Raw genomic sequence first — 24,140 nt, 5'->3', positions numbered from 1 at the left:
ACAATCTTGTACAATGTACTGCAACAAATACACACATAGTGCCCTAATTTATTGTATGATTATCAGCTCATGTAAAGCATTTGAACTCTCTTGTGAAGATACCCAGGCTTCAAAAGATCCAGAAGATGAACATGATATGTACAGTCTCAGAACAAAGGTACGAAACTATCACTGGGGTGGTACCTTCAAGGGTACATCTCAGCACCTTTAGTCAGGGAACATAACTGTACCATAATCCATTGAAATAATATTTTCAGGCTTTTTATTTTATTGTTCTGTTTTGAAAGATCAGGTTATGAAAAGGTACAAATACATACTTTTCACCTGGAAAAAAACTTATTTAAGGTGCACAACTGGACCTTAAATCCACTGTTGTACCTTTGAGGGAACATTTACACTGTTTGTAGCTTAATGAACAAAAAATGTACCTGCACAGAACCTTTATTTCTAACAGTGAAGGGTAACTTGGGGGAAGAAGCCCCCCAGGGAAAGTACACACATACTGCCCAGACAAATACAGTTTTATGCAAAAGTTTGGGCACCCCTGGACAAATAACGTGTTTTGTTTTTTAAGTGAGAATAAGTTGTCACATCCTTTACAGGGAACAAACCTGTGTGCCCAATTTATCTATTTACAGAGTTTTGCATATTAGGATTTTACAATTAATATAAACTATTGAATACAAATCACTCTAGATTAACCAGTGATAACTGATGACCGTTAGAGGCCTATCAGTGTTACAATGAGAAAGAGATCTATGAAAAGGTGACGAGTACTATTAGGCATGTATCAAAAGTTTGGGCACCCCTGGACAAATAACGTTTTTTGTTTTTCTAAGTGAAAATAAGTTGACACATCCTTTACAGGGAACAGACCTGGGTGCCCAACTGATCTATTTACAGAGTTTAGCATATTGGAGAAAAAAAAACTCACACAAGCCACATTTTATGTTTTATTTTTGTTTCCAATATGTTCAATTCAACCAGTAAACAGTTATTGTGCATTGCAATGTACAGAAGAGTGTTCTCTGGAGAAGATGTGCCCAAAGTGGAAGGAAGGTGCCCAAACTTTTGCATTCAGCTGTAGTTTTGAACAAATTTTTGGCTGTAAATTACTGCACAGTGGATATTCACAGTCGGTCCAACCAATATTTGCCAACTGAGAAGGTTGTTCAGGTCTCCTGTTGTTTTTAAAAAGTGAACCTTTTATTACTGCTATTATTAGAACTTCAGAAGTTTATTAAACAAGTATTAAAAGTTTTTTACAACAAAAATTAAAAAATATATAACTTTTCTTCTTCTTTTCAAATCCTCCAGAAGTCTATCTCCTCCTTAAATTCCCCCCTGTGTTACTCCGCCTGCTTCACTATTGCATGAGGCAGTGGGGTGATTCCACTCACCGCTATAGGCACAGCTCCCTCACAGCCTGCTCATTTGAATAATCGCTTCTCATTGGCTGGCGTCGGTGACAGCAGCGTTCGCATCGATCGATCTTTACGATCTGCGTATTCTGATTGGGTGAGCCTTGTTGACCCCGCCCGTTCTACTCCCCGCTCTCCCCGTTTGAAGTGGCTTCAGTGCAAAGGTCTGAACGCGGAGAGAGACGAAGTGAACGTGCACACTGCCCCGTTCAGAGAGGACAGCATGGAGCAGATTCTGGTAAGAGGGAATCTTCTCTCTTCTCCATTTACTTACACATTCCTTCTGTCTTTCATCTGCTGTTGTCTTTTATTTTCTTCTTTCGTTTTTCTCCTCCAGTGTGAAAAGTTATTGCTCCCTCGGTTTTTTTGCACTGTCGTTTCTCACTTTTCCCTCTTGGTTACGGTGCAGTGATTACAGCTGAGCAAAGGTGACACAGACAAGCGCAGACAGTAGCTCCAGTTTTCACTAATTACTGCTCATATCTGCTCTCATGCACAATGCTGTGGATTTGTATGCTCCTCATGAACTGTTTGGGATCCTAAAGATCACACACACACTTTAACAGCTCAAAACACTCTTAATGTTGTTTTGTCATTGTTTTATTTTGTAAGAACTGCTTATGAAGTCCTCCAATGAAAGTAAGCCTAAGTTCTGAGGAGAACAAGAGACCAGCCACAACATTAAAAGCAACTCCTTGTGTCTACATGCTTTGTCCATTTTATCAGCTCCTCTTACTATAGAGGTTCACATTGTAGTTCTACAGTTACAGACTGTAGTCCATCTGTTTCTCTGCATACTTTGTTAGCCCCCTTTTACCCTGTTCTTCAGTGGTCAGGACCCCCATGGACCCTCACAGAGCAGGTATTATTTGGGTGGTGGATCATTCTCAGCACTGCAGTGACACTGATGTGGGTGGTGTGTTAGTGTGTGCTGCACTGGTACGAGTGGATAAGACACAGCAGTGCTGCTGGAGTTTTTAAACACCTCGTTGTCACTGCTGGACTGAGAACAGTCCACCAATCAAAAAATATCCAGCCAACAGCGTCCTGCGACCAGACAATGGCCACTGATGAAGGACTAGAGAATGACTAACACGAACTCTGCAGTAACAGATGAACAGATAAGCTATCATTTTTAATGTTACACCTACAAGGAGGACCAACAAGGTAGAAGGTAGGAGTGTCTAATAGAGTGGACAGTGAGTGGACGGGGGTTTAAAAACTCCAGCAGCACTGCTGTGTCTGATCCATTCGTACCAGCACAACACACACTAACACACCACCACCGTTAGTGTCACTGCAGTGCTGAGAGTGATCCACCACCCAAATAACACCTGCTCTGTGGTGGTGACCATTGAAGAACAGGGTAAACAGAACAGGGGGATAGCAAAGTATGCAGAGAAACAGATGGACTACAGTCTGTAATTGTAGAACTACAAAGTGCACCTACATGGTGAGTGGAGCTGATAAAATGGACAATGAATATATATATATATATATGTATATATATAATATATATACAGTGTAGCATCATGGTAACATGGTTACACTGAAAATAAAAATGAAAGTGTTTTTCCTTTTCTCTCTAAATGTTTTATTCCAGTTCGGTTTCCATGTGACACTCTGTGTCACTCTGTATCATTTCTTTCCTTCAAATGATTTCTTAAAAATTGATTCTGATTTGAATAGTTATCTATTTAATGCAAGAAAACGGAAACTTTGCCCTCATTATGCATGCAATAATATACACAATATTTCATGCATAAGCGTATACATTGCAGCATGAGGTGTGCAGATGAGGGAATGCCTAAACGTATTTACATGTAATTGGATGTACATCTGTTTCAGACGCTGCCGGTGGTGATTGGACTGTTAGCAGTGTTAGCCACTGCACTCTTCTTCCTCCTGAAATCAGGATCCTCCAGCGGGAGAAAGAAACAGAGCAAATTCCCCAGAACCCTGCAGGACACTACTGTTAAATACCCGCTGCCACTCGTGGAGAAGGAGGTCAGTCAGTCACATAGCAAACTGATGACAGCTTTCAGTGTTACTGGACTGTTGTTGCATTTCTGATATATAGTCGTATGCAAGACTTTGAACTTCCCCAGTCAAATTGCATGTCTTGTTGATTTTCTGAGTGAAAATATGTGAACATGTCCTCTACAGAGAACACACTTATAGACTCACTGAGTACTTTATTAGGAACACTAGACTAATACTGGGTAAAACCTCCCTTTGTTCCCAAAACAGCCTCAACTCTTAGATGCATGGATTCCATAAGATGTTGAAAACTTTCCTTTATGTTCTGTTCCATGTTGACATGATTGTATCATGCAGTTCCTGCAGATCTTTCAGGTGCACTTTAATGCTGTGACTCTCCTGCTCTACCACATCTCAAAGGTGTTCTGTTGGATTCAGATCCGGTGACTAGAAAGGCCACTGAAGAACACTGAACTCACTGCGTTGTTAATGAAAACCGTTTGAGACTTTTGCTTTGTGACATGGTGCATTATCATGCTGGAGATAGCCATTAGAAGATGGTAAATAGTGTTCATGAAGGGATGCACATGGTCAGCAACAATACTCTAATAGGCTGTGGCATTCAAGCAATGATTGATTCGTATTAATGAGCCCAAAGTGTGGCAAGAAAACATTCCTCACACCATTACACCACCTCCACCAGCCTGGACTGTTGACACAAGGCAGGTTGGGTTCATGGATTCATGCTGTTAGCGCCAAATTCTGATCCTCCCATCGAAATCGAGATTCATCAGTCTATGTCTTTCCAGTCTTCAGCTGTCCAGTTTTGGTGAGTCTGTGCCCACTGCAGCCACAGCTTTCTGTTCTTGGTTGACAGAAGCAACCCAACATGCTCTTCTGCTGTTGTAGCCCATCTGCCTAAAAGTTTGATGTGTTGGACTTTCTGAGATGCTTTTCTGCTCAGAGTGGTTATCTGTCATAGCCTTTCTGTCAACTCAAACCAGTCTGGCCATTCTCTGTTGACCTTATTGTGTGTGAAAATCCCAGGAGATCAGCAGTTATAGAAATACTCAAACCAGCTCGTCTGGCACCAACAATCATGCCACGGTCAAAATCACTGAATCATAAAATTACAAAATCACATTTTTTCCCCATTCTGATGGTTGATGTGGTGCTTGGTGAGTGTATATCATTGCTGTTTAAAGAAAAACATGTGACTCCATTTATCAATGTGTTGATCTTTTTTTCAGAAAATCAACAAAACATGTCATTTGACCAGGGAGGGCCAAACTGTTGCATATAACTCTTGTTTACAATAAGATAAAATAAAGAAAGCTCAGTGTGACCAAAATCATTGTGAACAAATAAAAAAAGAGAATGGGCAAGGAAAGTAAAAAAGGCCCAAAAAGGCCCTCAAAGAAAAAAATTAAATTGAATTAAATAAAAATGAACTGACAAAATCACAAAAACACAAACACATTGTTGGGTGTTTCAGTTCCACTATATGGAAAATAAATATTTCTGTATCAGGTGATTAGAGCAGAACTTCTGTTTAACTCTGTACTTTCATTTGCTGTTGTGACAGGAAATTACGCATGACACTAAGAGATTCCGCTTCGGCCTCCCCTCCTCTGCTCATGTGCTTGGTCTTCCAGTCGGTATGAACTCTTATCTACACCCTTATCTCATACACGGTACCACTGCGTTTATAACCATATTGCAATCTCCTGTATTTCCACAGGTCAGCATGTGTACCTGTCTGCTAAAGTCAATGGGAATTTAGTGATCCGGGCCTACACGCCAGTCTCCAGTGACGAGGACCAGGGCTTTGTGGAACTAGTAGTGAAAGTGAGAAACACTGCATCATCTGTCAATTACAGCTTGTTTGTACACTGCACTAACATGTGTTTCAGGTCAGGATTTTATCTTGATTTACTTTGGCCGATTTAATTTATTCTTCATTTACACTAAAATGCATCCTCAGTGTGTCCACATCAGATCTGATTTGACTTTCCCGTGTAAAAAACACATCAACACATTCATTTCTGTTAGGCTTTGTCCTGCAGTGGCAGTGGTCAGTTCTACTACTGCCCAGAGGACATTTTGGACATGAGATAACTGAAAACGAAAGTGTGAACAGCTTCTCAGTGTTCAGTTAACAAGGGTTAAATGTACTTAAGTACACTGTAAAAATGATGCAGTGTTTTCAATACATAAAGTTAGTGAGCTGGTTGCCTGACGATTTGGAACATTGGACTTCTAATAGTAAGTTAACAGAACAATAATCTGTGTTTCACTTTCTGTTAACCTATAATTTAAAGTTTATTGAACTCAGTATTTTAAGGTAACCAGGTTACTTTCTTTTTAAAGCTGAAACATTGCATAATTTTACAGTGTTACTGTAATTCACTACTATAGGCCTACTTAAGTTTTGTTTTTGGAAATTTGTACTTTACTCAAGTATGACTGCAATTAAACTTGTCTTCTGTGAGCTTCCCTCAGAATGACATACACTGTACTTCTTCTCACCAGGTCTATTTCAAAAACACCCACCCAAACTACCCTGAGGGCGGCAAGATGTCCCAGTACCTGAACGACATGAAGATTGGCGACACCATTGACTTCCGAGGGCCAAACGGCCTGCTGGTGTACAACGGAAACGGTAAGACAGTTCAGATCAATGAGTAAAGAACTCAGAATGATTTTGCAAATGATCTTTCTTTTAAAGACAAGCATATTTAAATTGCAGCATGACTTCACAGCTTATGTTACAAAGAGAATGAACGTTTTTAAAGAAGGCAGTACTATACATAACCACTAGAGGGCAGCATGTATTAACGTTTGAAACTGTAATGATACCTAATTGCAGTAGATTTCATAATGAGGTCAGCGTAATATGCTGGGAATTGCTTTATGTTGTGTATTAAATGCGTTCAATGTGTTTTGAAATCTTCTGAAAGGTCAGTTTGCTATTCGGCCTGATAAAAAGTCCGATGCCAGGGTGCGGAAGTTCAGACACGTGGGCATGATCGCAGGTGGCACAGGTGAATACATATATAAATGAACTATCCATGCATACTCATTCAGGAACTGTCTCTTGGCATTCATGTTGTCCATCATGTGTCCTGTTTGCAGGCGTTACACCAATGTTGCAGCTCATCCGCTGTATAACAGCAGATCCTACAGATAACACCAAGTGCTCCCTTATTTTCGCTAACCAGGTAAGTTATACTTGAAATGACGTCATAGTATAGATCTACTATAATAGACTATGTCTATAGCTGGACAGTAAGTAAACTCTCACTGACAAATGTTTACTTTGACACCTTCAGAGACACATACTATGACAGGCCAGAGTTTTAAATGACCACCATTATTCCAGTATTAAAACAAAGGCTTTATTTACAGACATTAAACTCTGTTCACAGACCGAGAAGGATATTTTGCTAAGGAAGGAGCTCGATGAGGTTCTGAAGAACCACCCTGATAAACTCAACCTGTGGTACACACTGGACAAACCACCACAAGGTAACATACTTTGTCCTTTTAAGGGCCCATATCAGGGAAAACTGAATGTTCCTTTTTGTTTTTCAACAAAAAAGTTTGATAAATGTCAAAAACTTTTAAAACATGCTATTCACTCCGCAGTCCATGGAGGCTTGGCTGCTCAAACAGCTGTTTTGAGTTCATTGTTTTTGTGAGGTCACGAAACACAACACATTTCATAACATATCTACCTTTATCCAGCTATACAGCAGTTTAGCCACACCCACCCACACTGGAGTGCTTCAGCCCAGAAGGCAGCCAGTCAGAACAGTGCTCATTTACATATATCAGTCTCTAATGCACAGTCCCAAACTTTTTTATCCTAACAGATTAAGGAGGGTTGAAAAATAGTAATTTAAAAATGAATTAGACCTGTTTTTGAGACATAAAACAACATCATACAAACATTATAAGTGGGCCTGTTAATGCACAACGATGTAATGAGTTTTATTCTGGACCATTTTGGACCACATCCGTTGGTCCATTTGTCAAAAAATCTTCATACAGTGTAAAGGGCAGCAGGAATTTTCTAAAGCTGTAAGAAAAGCAATACAAGATTTTGATATAATAGTGGCTATAGAAGTAAGTTTTGTTACTTTGTACTGTATTCGTGTTTGTTATAATGTACAGTGTGTTGTATAATCAGTATTGCTTTTGGCAAAATATTTCATTTAAAAATGTCTATGATCACATGAGATTCCTCATGCAGATTCTTATCTGTGAAATAGTCAGACAACTCTCCTCTTTCAACAGGCTGGAAATACAGCACAGGATTCGTTGACGCCGCAATGATAAAAGAGCACCTTCCCCCTCCAGCCAATGACGTGCTGATTGTGCTGTGTGGCCCGCCCCCCATGATCCAGAACGCCTGCCTGCCTAACCTCACTAAGCTGGGCTACAAAGAAGAAAACATTTTTGCATACTAAGACCATCAGATGTGTTCATATAAAGCACAAATGTAATGTGTAGTAATTTAGCTAAATTCAGTGTTCAGAGTAGAATGTACTGTGTTGGAGATCTTATTGTTGATATTGTTGAGCACACGCACTGAAATGAAAACATTTGGTGTAATTACGTTGGCTTGACAGAGCCAATTAACTTTGCTTTGTTTTATTATTCTACATTTTTTAACTGTTTTCAAGGGCTGCAGTTTTTACACAGCATTCGTTCAAACACGTTTTTTTCCCATCAGAAATAAATGGAGCGTTGAGAAAGCTGAAATCTAACGTCCACAAATGATGTCACAAAGAACGTCTCTCACACTGCCCTTCATACACATTACATGAAGACTCACATACATACTAGCACACACATATATTTATATACATAAATATTAGCAACCACCTGGGATACCATAGTAATGGCCTAGCAACACCTTAGCAACTGCCTAAGGTATCATATCAATGGCATAGCAACACCTTAACAACCATGTGGGATACCACAGTAACGGCCTAGTAACACCTTAGCAACCACCAAGGATACCATATCAACGCCACAGCAACACCTTAACAACCACCTGGGATACCACAGCAATGGCCTAGTAACAGCTTAGCAACCACTTGGGATACCACACCAATGGCCTAGTATCACCTTAGCAACCACCTAAGATAACACACCAATGCAATGACCTAGTAACACCTTAGCAGCAACCTAAGATATTACACCAATGACCTAGTGACACCTTAGCAAGCACCTGGGATAACACAGCAAAGGCCTAGCAACACCTTATCAACCATTGGAGATACCATAGCAATGGGCAAGCAACATCTTAGCAACCACTTGGGATACGATACCAATGGCCTAGCAACACCTTAACAACCACCTGGGATACCACACCAATGGCCTAGTAACACCTTAGCAACCACCTGGGATAACACAGCAAAGGCCTAGCAACACCTTACCAACTATTGGGGATACCATAGCAATGGCTTAGCAACATCTTACCAACCACCTGGGATACCATAGTAATGGCTTAATAACACCTTAGCAACCACCTGGGATACCATACAATGGCCTAGTAACACCTTAGCAACCGCCTGGGATACCATACCAATGGCCTAGTAGCACCTTAGCAACTACCTGGGATACCATACCAATGGCCTAGAAGCACCTTAGCAACCAGCTGGGATTCCATAGCAATGGCTTAGCAACACCCTAGCAACCACCTAGGATTTCATAGCAAAGGTTTTGTCAAGCCAGCTAAAAGTTCGTTCACAAGCGTTCCTCTTCTAGTTTTGACTGATTTTCTGTACGAATCACTTTTCCAGGCTTCATCTTTACAGTTTAAAGACTTTACATACTTAATATGATGCTTGTTAACCCAGACATGCTTTCACTATTATATAGACTTCAGAGAGGATGAAACAACACGAAAGCAGTCAGCACAAAAATATTATTTATTTTCTTGCATCTCACTCCCACATAATCACAGTTCAACAAAATGAATGTTTGTTATCTTTCACAGCTGCTTTCATTTCAAAATATGGCTTTACAGTGAGTGAAGAATCTTTAAGGCGAGACACTACAGGTCAACAGGGTCATTTTTTAAAAGCAACCTCACTGACTCAGCCAGTTGATTACTGATAATCATACAAGTGCTTATTGTATTTGAGGTTTTCCCAAAAAAAAAAACCATTTAGATATGCAAAATTAAATATGCATACATTTGCATAACTTTAAAAGCCAAAATCCTTTTAGCCTATGGATGATGAAATAATGGATTTTACAGAATCTTTTCTCATTGTTTTATTGTTTAATCAGGAAAACACTATGCACAGTTATTGTAAATTGTTTTGTAGGTCACTGTGTAGTACAAAAAGAGCAGCACAAACCCAGCTATTAGTAATATATTGGTAATTCTTTCTGTAATATCCTTCAGAATATGGTTCAGAGTCAACATGTTAAATTTTCTTGAAGTCGAGCTGATTTGGAGATTAGTCTCAGAACTGCATCACTCAGTGAGATCTCAAAAAAACATGCACGATTTGTTAACATTCTGCGTTATAATAAAAGCAAAGCAGTTAGACAAGAGTGAACATGAATGGACAAAATGTTGAAATAAACATATTTCTGTAGAGCTTTGACATTTTTGAATACAGTTTAAGAAAAGACATTGTATGGATGCAACTTATCCAAAGATCGGAAATATGATTGATGGTACCAAAATCATAATTTCTGCCTGTACTGTCTTGCCTTTAAGGTGGAATTCAGATAAGATAAGATAAGATAATCCTTTATTAATCCCACAACGGGGAAATTCCACAAAACGTCTCAATGATTCAATGGTTGAGATGTAAACAAAGTCATTCAGAGTGGTTTAATGTGAAAAGGTTTATTCCATTATATGGAAACTTACAGACTCAATGATTCAAGTTTCACGCTCAACTGTGCATCATGTGATGTAAGCACGGGTGGGCCTTATCGCTGGGCCTGACTGATTATATAAGGTCGCCCCGCTGTGCGTGCTTTCCACTCTGACTTGTGCTGTTGTTTTGGTAGCATCCTTCGCAAGTGAAGTCTGCCTCGGAGAAGAGTTCAAAAGCAATTAGAGCAGTTGGAAGAGTTCGAGAGGGGTCACATCACAGGGCTCTGGAAAGCGGGATGGTCTTATCGACCAGTCGTGCGGATATTATCATAGCATGCTGTTGGCGGCAGTGGATAGAAGAAGGCATGCACCAGTGACATGAAGGTTCTGGGAACCACAGAGAGGGAGAACTGACGGACTGTCTGACATGCGCTGAGTGACCCAACAGCCACAATTGCGGACATTCAGTTAGCAGTGAGCAGTTATATCCTCCATGAGTCTTTCTGTTAGTGCCAGCACCATTGGCAGACGGCTTCAGTAACAAGTCCTGCTTTTGTCTTGGTGGAGATGACCAACATCTCCATGGTCAGCACCAAAATGAATGGTTTGTTGTCACGCATCACATGTCCAGAAGGCCTGGTTTCATGGTGTGCGGTGCAATTTCGTACAATGCCTGATCACCTTTGGTCTTCATTACAGGCACTTTGACAGCCCAGCGTTATGTTAACGAGGTCCTGCAACCAGTGGCCCTCCGACCAGGACAACGCTTGTCCGCATACTGCTGCCGTCTCAAGAGCTCGCCTTGAAGACACAGATACTGTGCCATGGCCAGCCGCATCGCCAGACCTATCCCCGATTAAAAATGTGTGGGATGCTATTGGACGTGCTATCAACACTCCATCCCTACCGCAAAATCTGCAGGAACTGGGTGAGAATATTCAAGCTGCATGGGATGAATTATCACAGGACACCATTAGGAACCTCTACAACTCTACGTCTGGCATGTTGCGCTGGCAAACATGGCGGCCCGACGCCAAACTGAGAGGCACTGCTTCTGTGTGTATCTTAATAAATATTGTCCACATCAGTCTAAATTTTTAATCATTTATTGTTCCTGGTAACCGTTATCTTCCTTCCGAATAGCATTGCAATGTGACACTTCCTTGCGGGTGAAACTGTTTTTTTGACGATGAGTGTACATTTTAATGAGGTAGCTCTTAGAAGCTTCAGACGTCTGGTTCCCATCACCACCACTGTGAACAATTCTGACTCAGTAAGCTTCTTTGTAACAGAGCACTTCACACTAAAACACTCTGAATGACCTTGTTTTGTTGCGTAATGATTGATTTATGCAGAAATGTATCACTGCTGTCATTTTGTACTTTTTGAAGAGTTTGAAAATGCCAGCTGCCCTTTATAACGTGCCAAAATTTCATGTTGAAAGGACCAATAGAAAAGCTCCAAAACTGCTTTAAAGTAAATCTAGTTTCATTAACTTCCTTTCAAAGTTGCGTGTTTTTGCTTGCCCTGTAAAGGTGCCGTTTTAGAGGTACAGGGTTTTGTTCCAAGAGTAGTTATATGTTTAAATAAATGGCAGTGGCAACAAACAATTACTGACAAGGTATTATTTGCTGGTGTTGGTGCAAAAATTATGCACAATGCATCATCAAATCCAGCTGTGGAAACACATCTAGTTATATGTTAATAAGAGTCTATTGCTAATACATGAATGCCAGGCACTGACCACAGTCTTTGCTTGCCATAAAGATGACAGAAGCAAACCAGGCTAAGGTCGTCCATTCTAATAAACCATCAATTTGGTCGCTTGCAATTAATGCGAGTAGCTGTTGATTATAAACAAGAACGTTAGGTGAACTTGACGAGCATGGTCAGGGGGTCGTTATCCTCCTTATTCAGCACCGCTTGCAACATTCCAGCTGGACTAGCTAAGTGTCTGGCCCCTCTGAAGAAATTCTCTATAAAAGCCTGGTCAATTCGAACACACCTCCCAACAGCCACGTGTAGATTGTTGCTCAACAGCCCATAGATGTTTGCCGGGTCATTCTTGTGGCCGAAGAAGAGGAAAAGAGCAAAGCAGGTCCTTCCAATGGCAGAGCAGAACTCCACCATTCTCTCAGCTTGAGTTTTCTCACTGGGCTCCATGCCAGCCATATGCAAGACCTCCATGTAGGCATCTGAGGAACGTTCCTCAACGTTCTCCTTCATTTTCTCTGGAGGATGCAGGACCTGAACAGCGATTTGGATTCTAGGGTTTTTGCTGGGCAGGTCCAGAAGTGCCCAGACCCAGTCTGCCCCCAGAATGACCCTCTGCTCCTGGGTCATGACCGTGTAGTTCAAGGTATCTGTAAGGTTTAGCTGGTTGCTGCGCTGGATGTAAGTCATGAGGAAGATCTCGCAGAGGGCTGCAGGACTTGGTTGGAACTTGTTTTCTGGGTCGGAGAAGAGAAGGTACTCAAGGGTCCTGGATGTGGCCACACGAATGCAGTCACTAAACAGAGATGTGGCTGAAGCGTTACTGGAACTTGACCACAGGGATCTGAATATCCTGGATTTAGCTTTGGCTCGGTTCTCCATTTGGTTCATCTTGGTTGGTCCTGGTTAAAGAGTTGTTTCTCTAATGCACTGCAAGATATAATTGGAGTGATTTTACTCAAGAGAAACTCATAGCATTTAAAGTACTGTCCATAACCATCCTACATATGCTGCAGTGGCCCTGATACCTGAAACCTCATCCTATATTAAATGACTAAAGGAGTTTAATAAACATTAGTTCCAATTCTGTCAAATGACAGAAGTGCTAAAGCAATAAGTTGCCCACTCACACCCCCCCTCAAAAAAATCTAATATATATATATATATATATATATATCGCTGTTGTCGGAAGAAAACCTTGTATCTCCAAAATGATAACTCATTTTCATTCATCATGAAATTTACAAACCATGTCAAGGGCAACAGGTATTTTCAAATTATGTCAAAAACTGAAAAATGACAAAAATGGAGATACAAGGTTTTCTTCTGACAACAGCGATATATATATATATTGTATGTTTTGTTTTTTTCCAATATGTTAAACTCAAACAAATAGATTTTGTACACTATTTGTATAAAATGTGATATTTAAGTTTCCTGTGGAGGATGTGTTGACTTACTTTTTAAATCAATAAAACATGTAATTTGACCTTGGGGTGTTCAAATGTTTGCATACAACTTTATCTAATACTTCTCATTAGTAAACTGCTGCAATAATATTATAAGATAAATTTATTTATAGATGTTTTACTTGTTTTAATTTATCTACAGAAATCTTATTCTATTATTAGAATTATTAGCTTCTTGCAAGACAGTGCAGATAATTCTGCCTATTTCAAGAAATAATGCTTAACACAAGCACAATTATCTGACAATAGAATAAGACAATTTCACTCAAAGGCTTAGATGACATACGTACAATCTCAACATGAGAAATATTAGATACAGTGGTCAGATCATTTTTGTGGTGCTGATGTTTGGTGTTTCAAGTTTGCTTCTTTAGTTTTGTCTTGGAGCTGTGAGGCTAATGTAGCTAACAACAAATGGAAGCCTATGACAATCAGCATGGTGTTAAGTGCATGCCTAAACCAGACATTTCCTCAGAATGTGTCGTTGTTCCACCAATTCTTTCTAAATTTTTGCATAATTCTGTTGTTGCAATGTAAACTAAGTCATTCAGAGTGGTTTGATGTAAAATGGCTCATTGCACAGAAAGTTGCAGACTCAAATTTCTTTACAGTGGTGGTGATAGGAACCAGGGGTCACGATGTCTACAACACAACTAGAGCTATTTTATTTACTGTCCAAAACCACCAGTGAACCTACATGTGTCTCCTATGTTTCTGTGAATAGTGTTGCTGATGGTAAAATAATGGGAAATCTGAAAAAATATGTTTTCTTTGGGGACTATTTGTCTTACAATGCAGTCTTGGATGGATTAAAATAAATTCATTAACAAGACATTTTAGGCCAAATCTTCACAAGCTATCATAAAACAATGTCTCAGGCATCCGGCAGTGTATTTATAACCATTTTCTGTGAGGCATTAAACTCAGACTTCAGACGTCTGGTTCCTATCACACTGCTGTGAACAACTCAGTAAGGTTCTCTACAACGGAGCATTTCACGCCAAACCACCCTGAATTACTGTTTACATCCTAACCATATAATTATGTAGAAATTTTGAAAAACGTGGAGCTCCCCTTTAAGTAAATGGGTGGTTTTTGACACAGTATGATGTACTATATAAAAATGGATAAAAGAATGTTGCATAGCTAAAACAGCAGTAGCAGATATACACAAGCCTGAAATGTGTCTGTACCGTTGTGCATTCTTATAGAATCAGGATGACATACAGTGGTGCTTGAAAGTTTGTGAACCCTTTAGAATTTTCTATATTTCTGTCTACATTTGGCCTAAAACTTCATCAGATTTTCACTGATAGTAGATAAAAAGAACCAAATTAAACAAACGAGACAAAATATTTGACTTGGTCATTTATTGGTCAGCTATTTATCGAGGAAAATTAATTTATGAAGAAATATAGGAAATTTGAAAGGGTTCACAAACTTTCAAGTACCACTGTGCAGTGTCAGAAACCACATAAGCAAGACTATGTGGGATTATTTAACAACACAATGCCAGCTCTGCCACAACGCCAGCTAGTGGCATCCATCACTTGTTACGTGTATTATCCTTACAACTCCAGGGCAAATATCCCCTGTGCAAAAATCAATTCCACTGCAGTGCAACTCACCAGTATCAGTCTTTCCTTGATGTTGGGGGAAAGAGAAACTCCGGCTGGCTCTCTCTTCTCCTCTCTGGACTCCTATCAAAATATGTGTGCTTTAAGGTAAAGTCACAACCCTGGACCCTCCCAAAAGCAAAGAATGTCCATCTCCTGCGTGGGAGTGTCCTCTGGAGATGAGTGGGAGAGTTTACCTTTGGCTCATCCTTCTCATCCTTTATGACCCTTAAGCTGCCTGTCCAACTTTGAGTCCATTTTAGTCTTTAAAGGGGTATGAAACAAAAGCAACAAACCCGGGGTGTGCCTGGTTCAGGTAATGCAGCGCTTTAAGTATTACACAGGTTTATAAGTCACTGTGCTCGCAAATAAGCACCAATCATAAATAACTAGCATACCTGTAGTAGAAAGAAAATGATTATGTGTAGATTTGTGCACCTTTTTTGGCAGTACTTTTATGTTTGCTTGGGCAGTGCAGGATTACTAGCACTACTAGTAATACTTAAAGTCTTTATAAAATAAACTTAAGAGCTTTTTACTGGTCTCTCTACCACTGATAGGTACAAAAACATGTACAAACTGTAAAAAGCATCAGTCCATAAAGTAATAAAATAATATCTATACAGGGGAAACAATTACTAGAGGATTTACTTGATTGCTGGAATCTATAGAAGTGAGGTATTTTATCATTAAGATTAATAAAACCTGGCCCAGCTGTAAGATAATGTGCCAGCCAAATCGCTGAGACAAAAACACCCTGTTTATGAAAATAAACACATTAAAAATAATTTTATGTTCAAAGTCTATTCTAAAATTCTAAAACTAGCTTTCATTACGCATCATAAATGGCACGTATTCCTAAAAAATATCAAATAAAATAAAATAAAAAAAGCCTACTGCAATTACACACTTCACTCCACATTAAACATGAGCAGGACGAGGCAATGCGGTTGCCAGATCCATCAGATTTGTGCTTGATCTCTGCAGGGAGGGTGTCCGAGTCTCTGGGCCTTACAGTCTCTGCGCTGTGTGCTCTCCGCTGGGGGTGAGGGTGTGCTGGGTTAGGCTCAGGGAGTTGCTAGTGGTTGATCAGGGTTGCTAGCGGTGTTAGCTCGCTCACACTATGGCTGTGTGGCTGCGTCTCATTCCCCTCAGCAGCTCGTCTCGGCTCAGTAAGTGCTGGAAGCGAGAGGGGGAAGGTGAGGCCCAGTGTTAGCAGACTTACAAGTGGATAAGAGCGTCTGCTAAATGCTGTAAATGGAAATGTTAGCACACACAAACACACACGCACAGAGAACGAGTGAGGTCGAGCGGTAGGCCTGTCACTATGAGATTTTAGCTGATTTAGTGCCGTATAAATAACTGGGTTTAGCGTTTTACGGTCTGTTTTGTTCATTTTGTGCAACTGTTAAAGTAGATTCTAAAGCAGCTAAATTAGCTTATTAGCTGTCTTCCTTTCTTGCTTTTACTTTGCAGCTAACAGATGATACACTGCACTGTCGTGTGTGTAACAGTGTCTACAGTTACAGTCAACCAAAGCTTACAATTTTCTCTTGAAACTGAAAATGTGAGCAAAAAAGCTTTTCTTTAAAAGGATAAACTTAGCATTAGCTATGCTTGCTACCGAGTTAACAAACATTCCATATAAACACAGTTAAAAGAACATTAAGTTAATATTAGAATAGTTAGAGGAAAGAAGTGATTTTTTCTGTTATTTACATTAATTTGGCTCATGGCTTATGCTTGTCGCGATGCAATATCATTGTGAAATCTAAGGACTGAGAAAAATAATTTCTTTCAGGTTAAGTAATCGCAATTATCTCAAATAGTTGTTATCAGGCGATCGTATCAGATTCATTTTTTATTAAACAGAATCATGCTTGCATTCATACTCTACAAGTATTGCAGTTACTACTCTTGTTTCACTGGATAAAAGCGTTAAATTCTTGAAACACCCAGTGGAAAACTGTCCAATCAGGAATTGTTTTTCTCTCTGGGATCTAAGTAAATCTAAGTAAATAAAGCTGAGCAAGCTCTCCTATTGGTTAGGACTTCAAGAGCTGAACTGAAGGCCTTAAATGTTAGATTAATAATCAGCATAATTACGGAGAGACAGAGGAATCAACCAATCGCGTGTTGATTTACATTAGGTGGGATTAACTTTCTGGAAGTTCCAGGTACGTTGCTGATCGTGAATACGAGCGGCAGCCTAATTAATGGGTTGTTAGAAATGGAAAACAGTGGCAGCAGCTCTACAGTTCTCTGCTGAAAGGGTCACTGTGAAACAGTGGTGTGAAACAGTGTGGTAAATATATGGTCATTTGTCTGACACCTGCTAAAAGTAAAACACGGAATGTCTTTTAGAAGCTTCAAATATCTGTGTTTAGTCTAAGATGGCCAAAGAAAATGATCATGCGAATCATTGTTAGCTTAGTGCTAACTAACTACTAGAATTCCATAGGGACGCTAGCAGAAATTAGCATTATCGTAGAGGTGTTTTTTCAGTTTTGACATTCATGGCCTGAATTGAGAGCCTAGCTGTAATGGCCACTTTTCACCACTGGATTATATAATGTGACAGGCCTACTGAGTGGGTAAACCTACTGGTGTTCTCCCCTCACAGCGGCCCACCAGAAATAGCTTGCTTTAGCACGAATGCAGAGAAGGCATCTGTACAGAGAAGGCACTTATTGGGAAGTGCACTACATAGGGAGTAGGGAGCTATGTGAAATGTAGTAGCTCATGATGCAAGGTAGAAATTAAGGCTAAGGCCTTATTTGGAAATTGGAACAGGGCTATAAACCTCTGATGTCATGCATCATTTGTAGTCATCTAATGCCAAGCCCACGATAATATCCGGGCCGATTTTGCGGAAATCACAAAAGGTGTCCAGATTTCAGGAAGGACTTCCTGAAATATCTTCCCAGATATTACAGTGGTGTTTGGTGTGTAGAGTCCAAATTTGAGTATAATCTACTCACAGTCCAGTCGTGACTGATTTTGAAGTGTTTACGACTCGACATCCTGTAAAACAAATTTGATTATAAGAAACGCTGCGCTGATGTCATACATGAAAGAACGTTAACCAACGAGAGCCGAGCTGAACAAATAAACGAGCTGAAAGAAAAGATAAAAATAATCATATCCGAATTGTTTCTTTCCTTTTTATGCTGCTAAATTCACTCATAACTAACACAGTAAGATGTTGTCTGTCCTGTTTGTTTTGATCTAAAATCACATTTGTTCAGTTGTTTTCCTTTAAAGGGGAACTGATTTTTCAAAATTTCTGTATAATTAAACCGTTAAGCTGTAAACAAAATCATTCCAAGTGCTTTGAGGTGAAATCTTCAGAAGATTTTTCAAAATCAGAATTGTTCACAGTGGTGGTGATAGGAACCAGGCATCCAAACCATTTAATGCCTCTAAAAGCTGCCTCACAGTAGGCTGTTACACTGTATGATTATGAATACACTGCCTGATGCCTGAGGCGTTGTTTTCTAACAGTTTTGACAGAAACTACTGGGTTAAATTTGTTTTTTGAAGAAGAGGTACTGGTTTGCTGTAAGCAAAATAGTACCAAATGAAATCATATTTTTCATATTTGCCACAATAAATAGCAACGTAGATATGCTAATCAATACTGTAAAAAAACCAATGTTTTCTTTCACTTATCCTGTGCTTTGAAACAACGTCACATGAAATTAAATCTACTACTGTACTTTAACACTATTACACACAACTGTCAAAGCAACTTAAAACACATTAAACAGGTCACCAGCCTTATGATGTCAGTTCAATACAGAGTTGCATTTAATAATATATTTTGTCTCTATAATGACCTCATAATTCAGAGGAATGTTTATATATTTCTCTAATAGACAAAAACTGACCCAGAGTTTCTTATTTGGACATGACTATTAAATTACAGCACGTCCTCAGAGGACTCCAGGGCAGGGATAAACATTTAGCCAAGCTGGGTAGGGGCTTGATATTGGGCACTTAATGTTGGTCCACTAAATAAATGTTGAACCCCACTTCTAGTTAGACTGAGATGGCCTTCCCCTTTTTTCATTCTTAGACAGAAATTAGTGAGTTAGGGCTGTGTGAACTAAAACATCTGAGTAACTGCCTCTCATTTCTAAGTAATTATATTAATAAAGGATAGATTTTAAAGTTATGCTACTAGTTTTTAAGGCTCCAAATGACCTTAAACCACTGCTTACATCAAAGAATGTCTATGAATATCTTATGTTCCAGAACGTAACCTTAGATCTGTAGATACTGACCTTCTACAAACACCTTCTGTAAAATACAGAAAACACGGAGAGACTCTTTCAGTTATTCTGCTTCTAAACTGTGGAACTCAATTCACCTTTTATTAGACAGTCAAGCTCAGTGCTCACTTTCAAAAAGCATCTAAAAACGTGTCTCTTAGAATTTAATTGAAACTCTACATCTCAAGCAATTTATCTTTTAATTTGGTCTGTGTCATTTTCTTATATGATTCTAAATTAATACTTATAATTTCTTATATTACTGTTAAGCTTTATCACCTGTCTGTAAAGCACTTTGAGCTGCCACTGGCATAAAAGTGCTAGAAAAAAAACAATAAAAAATATTATTGCTTTTATTATTATTATTATTCTTATTATTATTATTATGTACATTGAGTTTAATTGTTGCATGCTTGCAAAAACGAATTCATGTGTTAGCAATTTAACTGGCTTTATTCATTGCAATTAAATACTTTGAACAAAACAAAACAAAACAAAACCTTTGTTTCAATTACAATGAACCATTTCACATCAAAACCCTCTGAAAGACTTTGTTTACATCTCAAGACTGAATTACACCGAAATTTTGAAAAATCAGTGGAATCCCCCTTTAACATAACACAACTTTTGGGATCCAGCTGCTGTGAGGAGAGAGAACCCACTTCGAACACAACAATTTGTTAGAGTCTTTCTTGTGTCACTTCAGACCTCTGAGTCTTAGTGGATTAATTTAGTGACCACACAAAGTAGGATTACATAAGAGGGTTTAGACGTTTAGCCCAATATGCGACAAATGAACTCTATTAGGGCGTTAATGAGGCATCATTTACATAGAGAGTAGAGCAGACGGGAGAGGAGCACTTACTGTGAGGTGGTTAATGCCTTCTGATAAAGCTTCTATCTGCATCACTGCTCCTTTAGTTATCAGCATCTGGAAAGTCAAGCCATTCATCAAACAATAAAAGCTACAAAACACATCATCATAACTGTATTAAGGGCATACAGGGTGAGTTATTACTGCTTAAGCACGAGCAGTGGAAGGTCTCATTAACTCAGGCAATGAATGAAAGCAAAAATGATGTCATCTAGGTATCTAAATGTACCTGGAGATGGAAGCCCCTCCCCTAAGATGCATGATGCTCCTTTCCCAGCATGCACTTCTCCACCTTGGGTAAAATTGGCTTTTGGGGATCCGTTGGTAAGAGTAGGTTAGTGAATGAGGCTTGTTAATCATGCATGTCAAGCAATATCTTCCTAATGTTCTTCAATAATGACAATAACTGAGTCAACTTATCAATAAAGCAATATTAAAGGGGTCATATTCAACCTTTTTAGCGTTTTTTAGTTTTTCTCTGAAGTCCACTTATAACATTTGTGTGTTTTATGTATCAGAACAGGCACCTGTATGTCTTTATCTCTTGGAGAAAATAATTATTAACAGGTAAACAGTCATGTAGAGTGGTCTGATGTGAAATGCTCTGTTCTAGAGAAACTTGACAAAACAGAATTGTTCAGTGGTGGAGACGGGAACCAGACATCTGAAGAGTTAAATGCCTCTAAAAGCTCCCTCACAGAAAGTCGTTACATAAAATGATTCTAAATAACCTGATTTCTAAGTTACCTGATGGCTAAAACATTGTTTCATGATAGTTTAAACTTTAAATGTTTCACTTTTTAGGCTAAAAGATCTTCCAGTCTTGGTGGAGGGGTACCTGCAGGGTGTTGTGAGGTAAAATAGTACCCAAAAATTGTAATTTTCTGCATTTACCAGTATTTTATCATCATCAACATTACATATAAAACTCAGAAGACACATGTAGGTTCACTGGTGGTTTCGGATAGTAAATAAAATGGCTATGTTTGTGTTGTAGACATGGCGACTCCTGGTTCCTATCAGCACCACTGTAAAGAAATCAGAGTCTGTAAGTTTCAATATATGTAAGTTTTCAAACCACTCTGAATGACTCTGTGTACATCTCAACAACTGAATTATGCAGTAATTTTGGACAAATATTCTGGAATATTTGTGTGTTTTTTTCCTGTACATTGAAAAAAAAAGCTGGTCACTAAAACACAACTGTAATGGAAGGCAGTTGTATCAGCACTTTTGCTGAAAGTCTTTGGCTTCCTTTATAAGTCAATTTTGTGTTAACAGATTTTTGTTTTTATAAAGTACAGGGAAAGGTTTTGTACATTTTTCTACATTTTGTTAAAATGTAGAAAATGTAGAATACATCGAGTCTGCTAGACGCCAGTTTCTGCACATTGAAGGAAACACAGTATCACAGTGATGGAGGAGGTTTATTGATCATTATTTCTCATGGCTTATGTGATATATATTTACAATTTGAGGACAAAGTGTTTCTTTACATGAAGCAGCACATCTATCTACCTATAAAAATATGTTGTAATGTATGAAACATCTATTGCAAATATACACTGTTACCAAATGTGTTAAAAATCATCTGTTTGCATGCTAAAATTCACCACCTTAAATATTAAATAAATCCCTAAAATGTGCAAATGTTGCACAAGTTAATTAACCCTCTGTCCTTACAGCACAGAATGATAGTAATTTGTTGAGGCTGTAAAAATGGAATAGTGTTAGTTTATCTAATGTGATATGTGCCATTTATTTTTCCGTCACATAAAATAATATAAATAGTGGCACAAGAGAGACTCGGACGTAAATAGCCTCAAATCCACAGTTCGAACGACATGGCCGTGTGTAAATGTCTCTGTTTAGCTGTCACTCAGTAACATGTCACGTGGCCGTGAGTGAGGGATGCTGGATATTAGATGATGGCACGGAATGAGGGGGGGTGGCAGTTGGTTCAGCTGACTGGGGAATGGTAAGGAATTGGCAGCAAGCTCGAGGGGGCTGGCTAGCTTAGCTTCAGCTGAGTGGAGGCCCCACCTGCTCCCGCCTCTCAGGGTCCCGGTCCAGGATGGGGCTGAGACCCCTGAAGCCCGTGTAGGGCCGCTGGGTCCCGTTCAGCAGAGCCTGTGCCTGCGCTGCCTCCAGGGGACATAGGTAGTCCATGGAGTCATCTGGTCGCTTCTTGCGCAGGTGGCCGAAATTGGAAAAACCCAGCTTCTTTGGCTGTAAAGCGAAAACAGAAACTGGTTAAATTCAAGAGACTCTAATGGTTCACTACTTCTTGGGCTGCCTTTTATGCATAAAAACAGGCACCTATATCTTTTTATCTCTTAGAAAAAAATGCAGTGACAAGTCAGAATTGTCCACAGTGGTGGTGAGCCAGACATCTGAAGAGTTAAATGCCTCTAAAACCTTTTTCACGTTTTGAGCTAAAAGGTCTTCCAATTTTGGTGGAGGGGTACGTGTAGGGTGTTGTACGGTAAAATAGTGAGTGAGGGATGCTGGATATTACATGATGGCACGGAAAGAGGGGGGGGTGGCAGTTGGCTCAGCTGACTGGGGAATGGTAAGGAATTGGCAGTAAGCTCGAGGGGGCTGGCTAGCTTAGCTTCAGCCGAGTGGAGGCCCCACCTGCTCCCGCCTCTCAGGGTCCCGGTCCAGGATGGGGCTGAGACCCCCGAAGCCCGTGTAGGGCTGCTGGGTCTCGTTCAGCAGAGCCTGTACCTGCGCTACCTCCAGGGGGCAGATGTCTTGCTTTCAAGTCAATTCAAGTGATAGTTTGGCAAAAAATCTAATGTACACAATTTTCTCCTTAAAGGGGCATTCCTAAAACTAGCACTTAACATTCTGCAGGGCAGCACTGCATCCCTCAGGTTCATCACTTTGACAGAATTCACATTTTTGTATCCTTTTTGTGTTTTCTTCCACCAGTGTTCTCTAACTACAAAACCCAGCAGGCGTTATAAAAATACGTCACACTAGTGCCGGGCGATATGGCAAAAATCTTATATCATGATACTTCAATACGTTTTCACGATACACAATATGTCACAATATATTTCTTTCTGACATCTGATTAGTTGGAACAGACAGAGCAGCATCACATTTAAAAAACACTAACGAAAACTGAATGAAGTGATTTGTATTCAACATTTCATACACTGTTCAGCTCCCAATTAAACAGGACTAATTATGCTCTCTGGGTAATCAAACATGCAGTTGGTCAGGCTCAAAAAGCATATTGTGACATATTGTGGCATAATTTATCACAATCATGGTAAATGTTGTCAGATTGCCCAGCTCTACATCACACAACCACTGGGAATCCCCCTCATGGTGATAAAGAAATCCTGACTGCTAGCATAGCCACTGATGTAGAGGCTAATTAATACAGACATGCTATTCGGCTTCCTATCAGTAACTTTAGCTGTCTGGCTTCCTTCTGTATGAGCCGGTTAGTGGTGGAAAAAAAATCATTTGAAATTGTCCACGTTCGATTTTTGTTCCAAAGCACTTGTAGTTTTTCAAAGCTTCCTCCCACCTTCAGTATGCATCATCAGATTTATGAGGGGTTTCCTAGTGTTTTAACCCGAAGTGGCCAGTGTACAAACAGAAGTAGCTATGGTGACATTGTTTGCTGGAGTGTCCCTTTAACCCAAACGTATTTGATCAGCCAAGACATGTTTGGTGTCTGAAGTTTTGCACTGGAGCTACGAGGCTAAAGCAGCTAATGAGCAATGGACAAATTGTCACGCATTTGCCTCAAGTTGTTAAGTAACTTCAAACAGGTTTCTGATACTACTGTTGTCTATAAACATGGATAAAAGTACAGACAAAATTTAGGCTTTGAGATGTCATAGAGTATCAGAAACCATATATGCAAGTCTATATGATTATTTAACAACTCAACACAATTTGAGGCATGCAGTTAGCATTA

General features: G+C 39.5%; 4 protein-coding genes across 4 annotated transcripts in view; 2 read left to right on the top strand and 2 right to left on the bottom strand.

Moving 5' to 3' along the window:
* Positions 1–1,442, top strand: part of LOC118806503 (ovochymase-2) — a 31,605-nt gene extending 30,163 nt beyond the window's left edge. Inside the window, exon 13 of the mRNA XM_036567933.1 lies at positions 1,318–1,442. Coding sequence (XP_036423826.1) covers positions 1,318–1,442 — 125 coding nt within the window. The remainder of the gene's footprint in view (positions 1–1,317) is intronic.
* A 92-nt stretch (positions 1,443–1,534) lies between these two features.
* On the top strand, positions 1,535–8,168 carry LOC118806632 (NADH-cytochrome b5 reductase 2). Its single transcript, XM_036568123.1, has 9 exons — positions 1,535–1,659; positions 3,270–3,428; positions 4,987–5,059; positions 5,143–5,249; positions 5,934–6,063; positions 6,362–6,445; positions 6,537–6,622; positions 6,830–6,929; positions 7,701–8,168. Exons 1-9 carry the CDS (start codon positions 1,645–1,647, stop codon positions 7,871–7,873), a joined length of 927 nt encoding a protein of 308 aa, XP_036424016.1. The 5' UTR covers positions 1,535–1,644; the 3' UTR covers positions 7,874–8,168.
* A 1,007-nt stretch (positions 8,169–9,175) lies between these two features.
* rep15 (RAB15 effector protein) lies at positions 9,176–22,856 on the bottom strand. Its single transcript, XM_036568122.1, has 4 exons — positions 22,835–22,856; positions 20,189–20,254; positions 15,062–16,228; positions 9,176–12,894 (listed from the first exon to the last, which is right to left on the bottom strand). Exon 4 carries the CDS (start codon positions 12,853–12,855, stop codon positions 12,118–12,120), a length of 738 nt encoding a protein of 245 aa, XP_036424015.1. The 5' UTR covers positions 12,856–12,894; positions 15,062–16,228; positions 20,189–20,254; positions 22,835–22,856; the 3' UTR covers positions 9,176–12,117.
* ppfibp2b (PPFIA binding protein 2b) overlaps positions 22,148–24,140 on the bottom strand; it is an 86,667-nt gene continuing 84,674 nt past the window's right edge. Inside the window, 1 exon segment of the mRNA XM_036568121.1 lies at positions 22,148–22,426. Coding sequence (XP_036424014.1) covers positions 22,220–22,426 — 207 coding nt within the window. The 3' untranslated portion in view covers positions 22,148–22,219.

Source organism: Colossoma macropomum, unplaced genomic scaffold (genome assembly GCF_904425465.1).
Source record: "Colossoma macropomum unplaced genomic scaffold, Colossoma_macropomum, whole genome shotgun sequence".
NCBI classification, from domain to species: Eukaryota; Metazoa; Chordata; class Actinopteri; order Characiformes; family Serrasalmidae; genus Colossoma; species Colossoma macropomum.
Note: the sequence above shows the minus strand (reverse complement) of the source record. Positions and strands in the feature narration are given on the sequence as shown.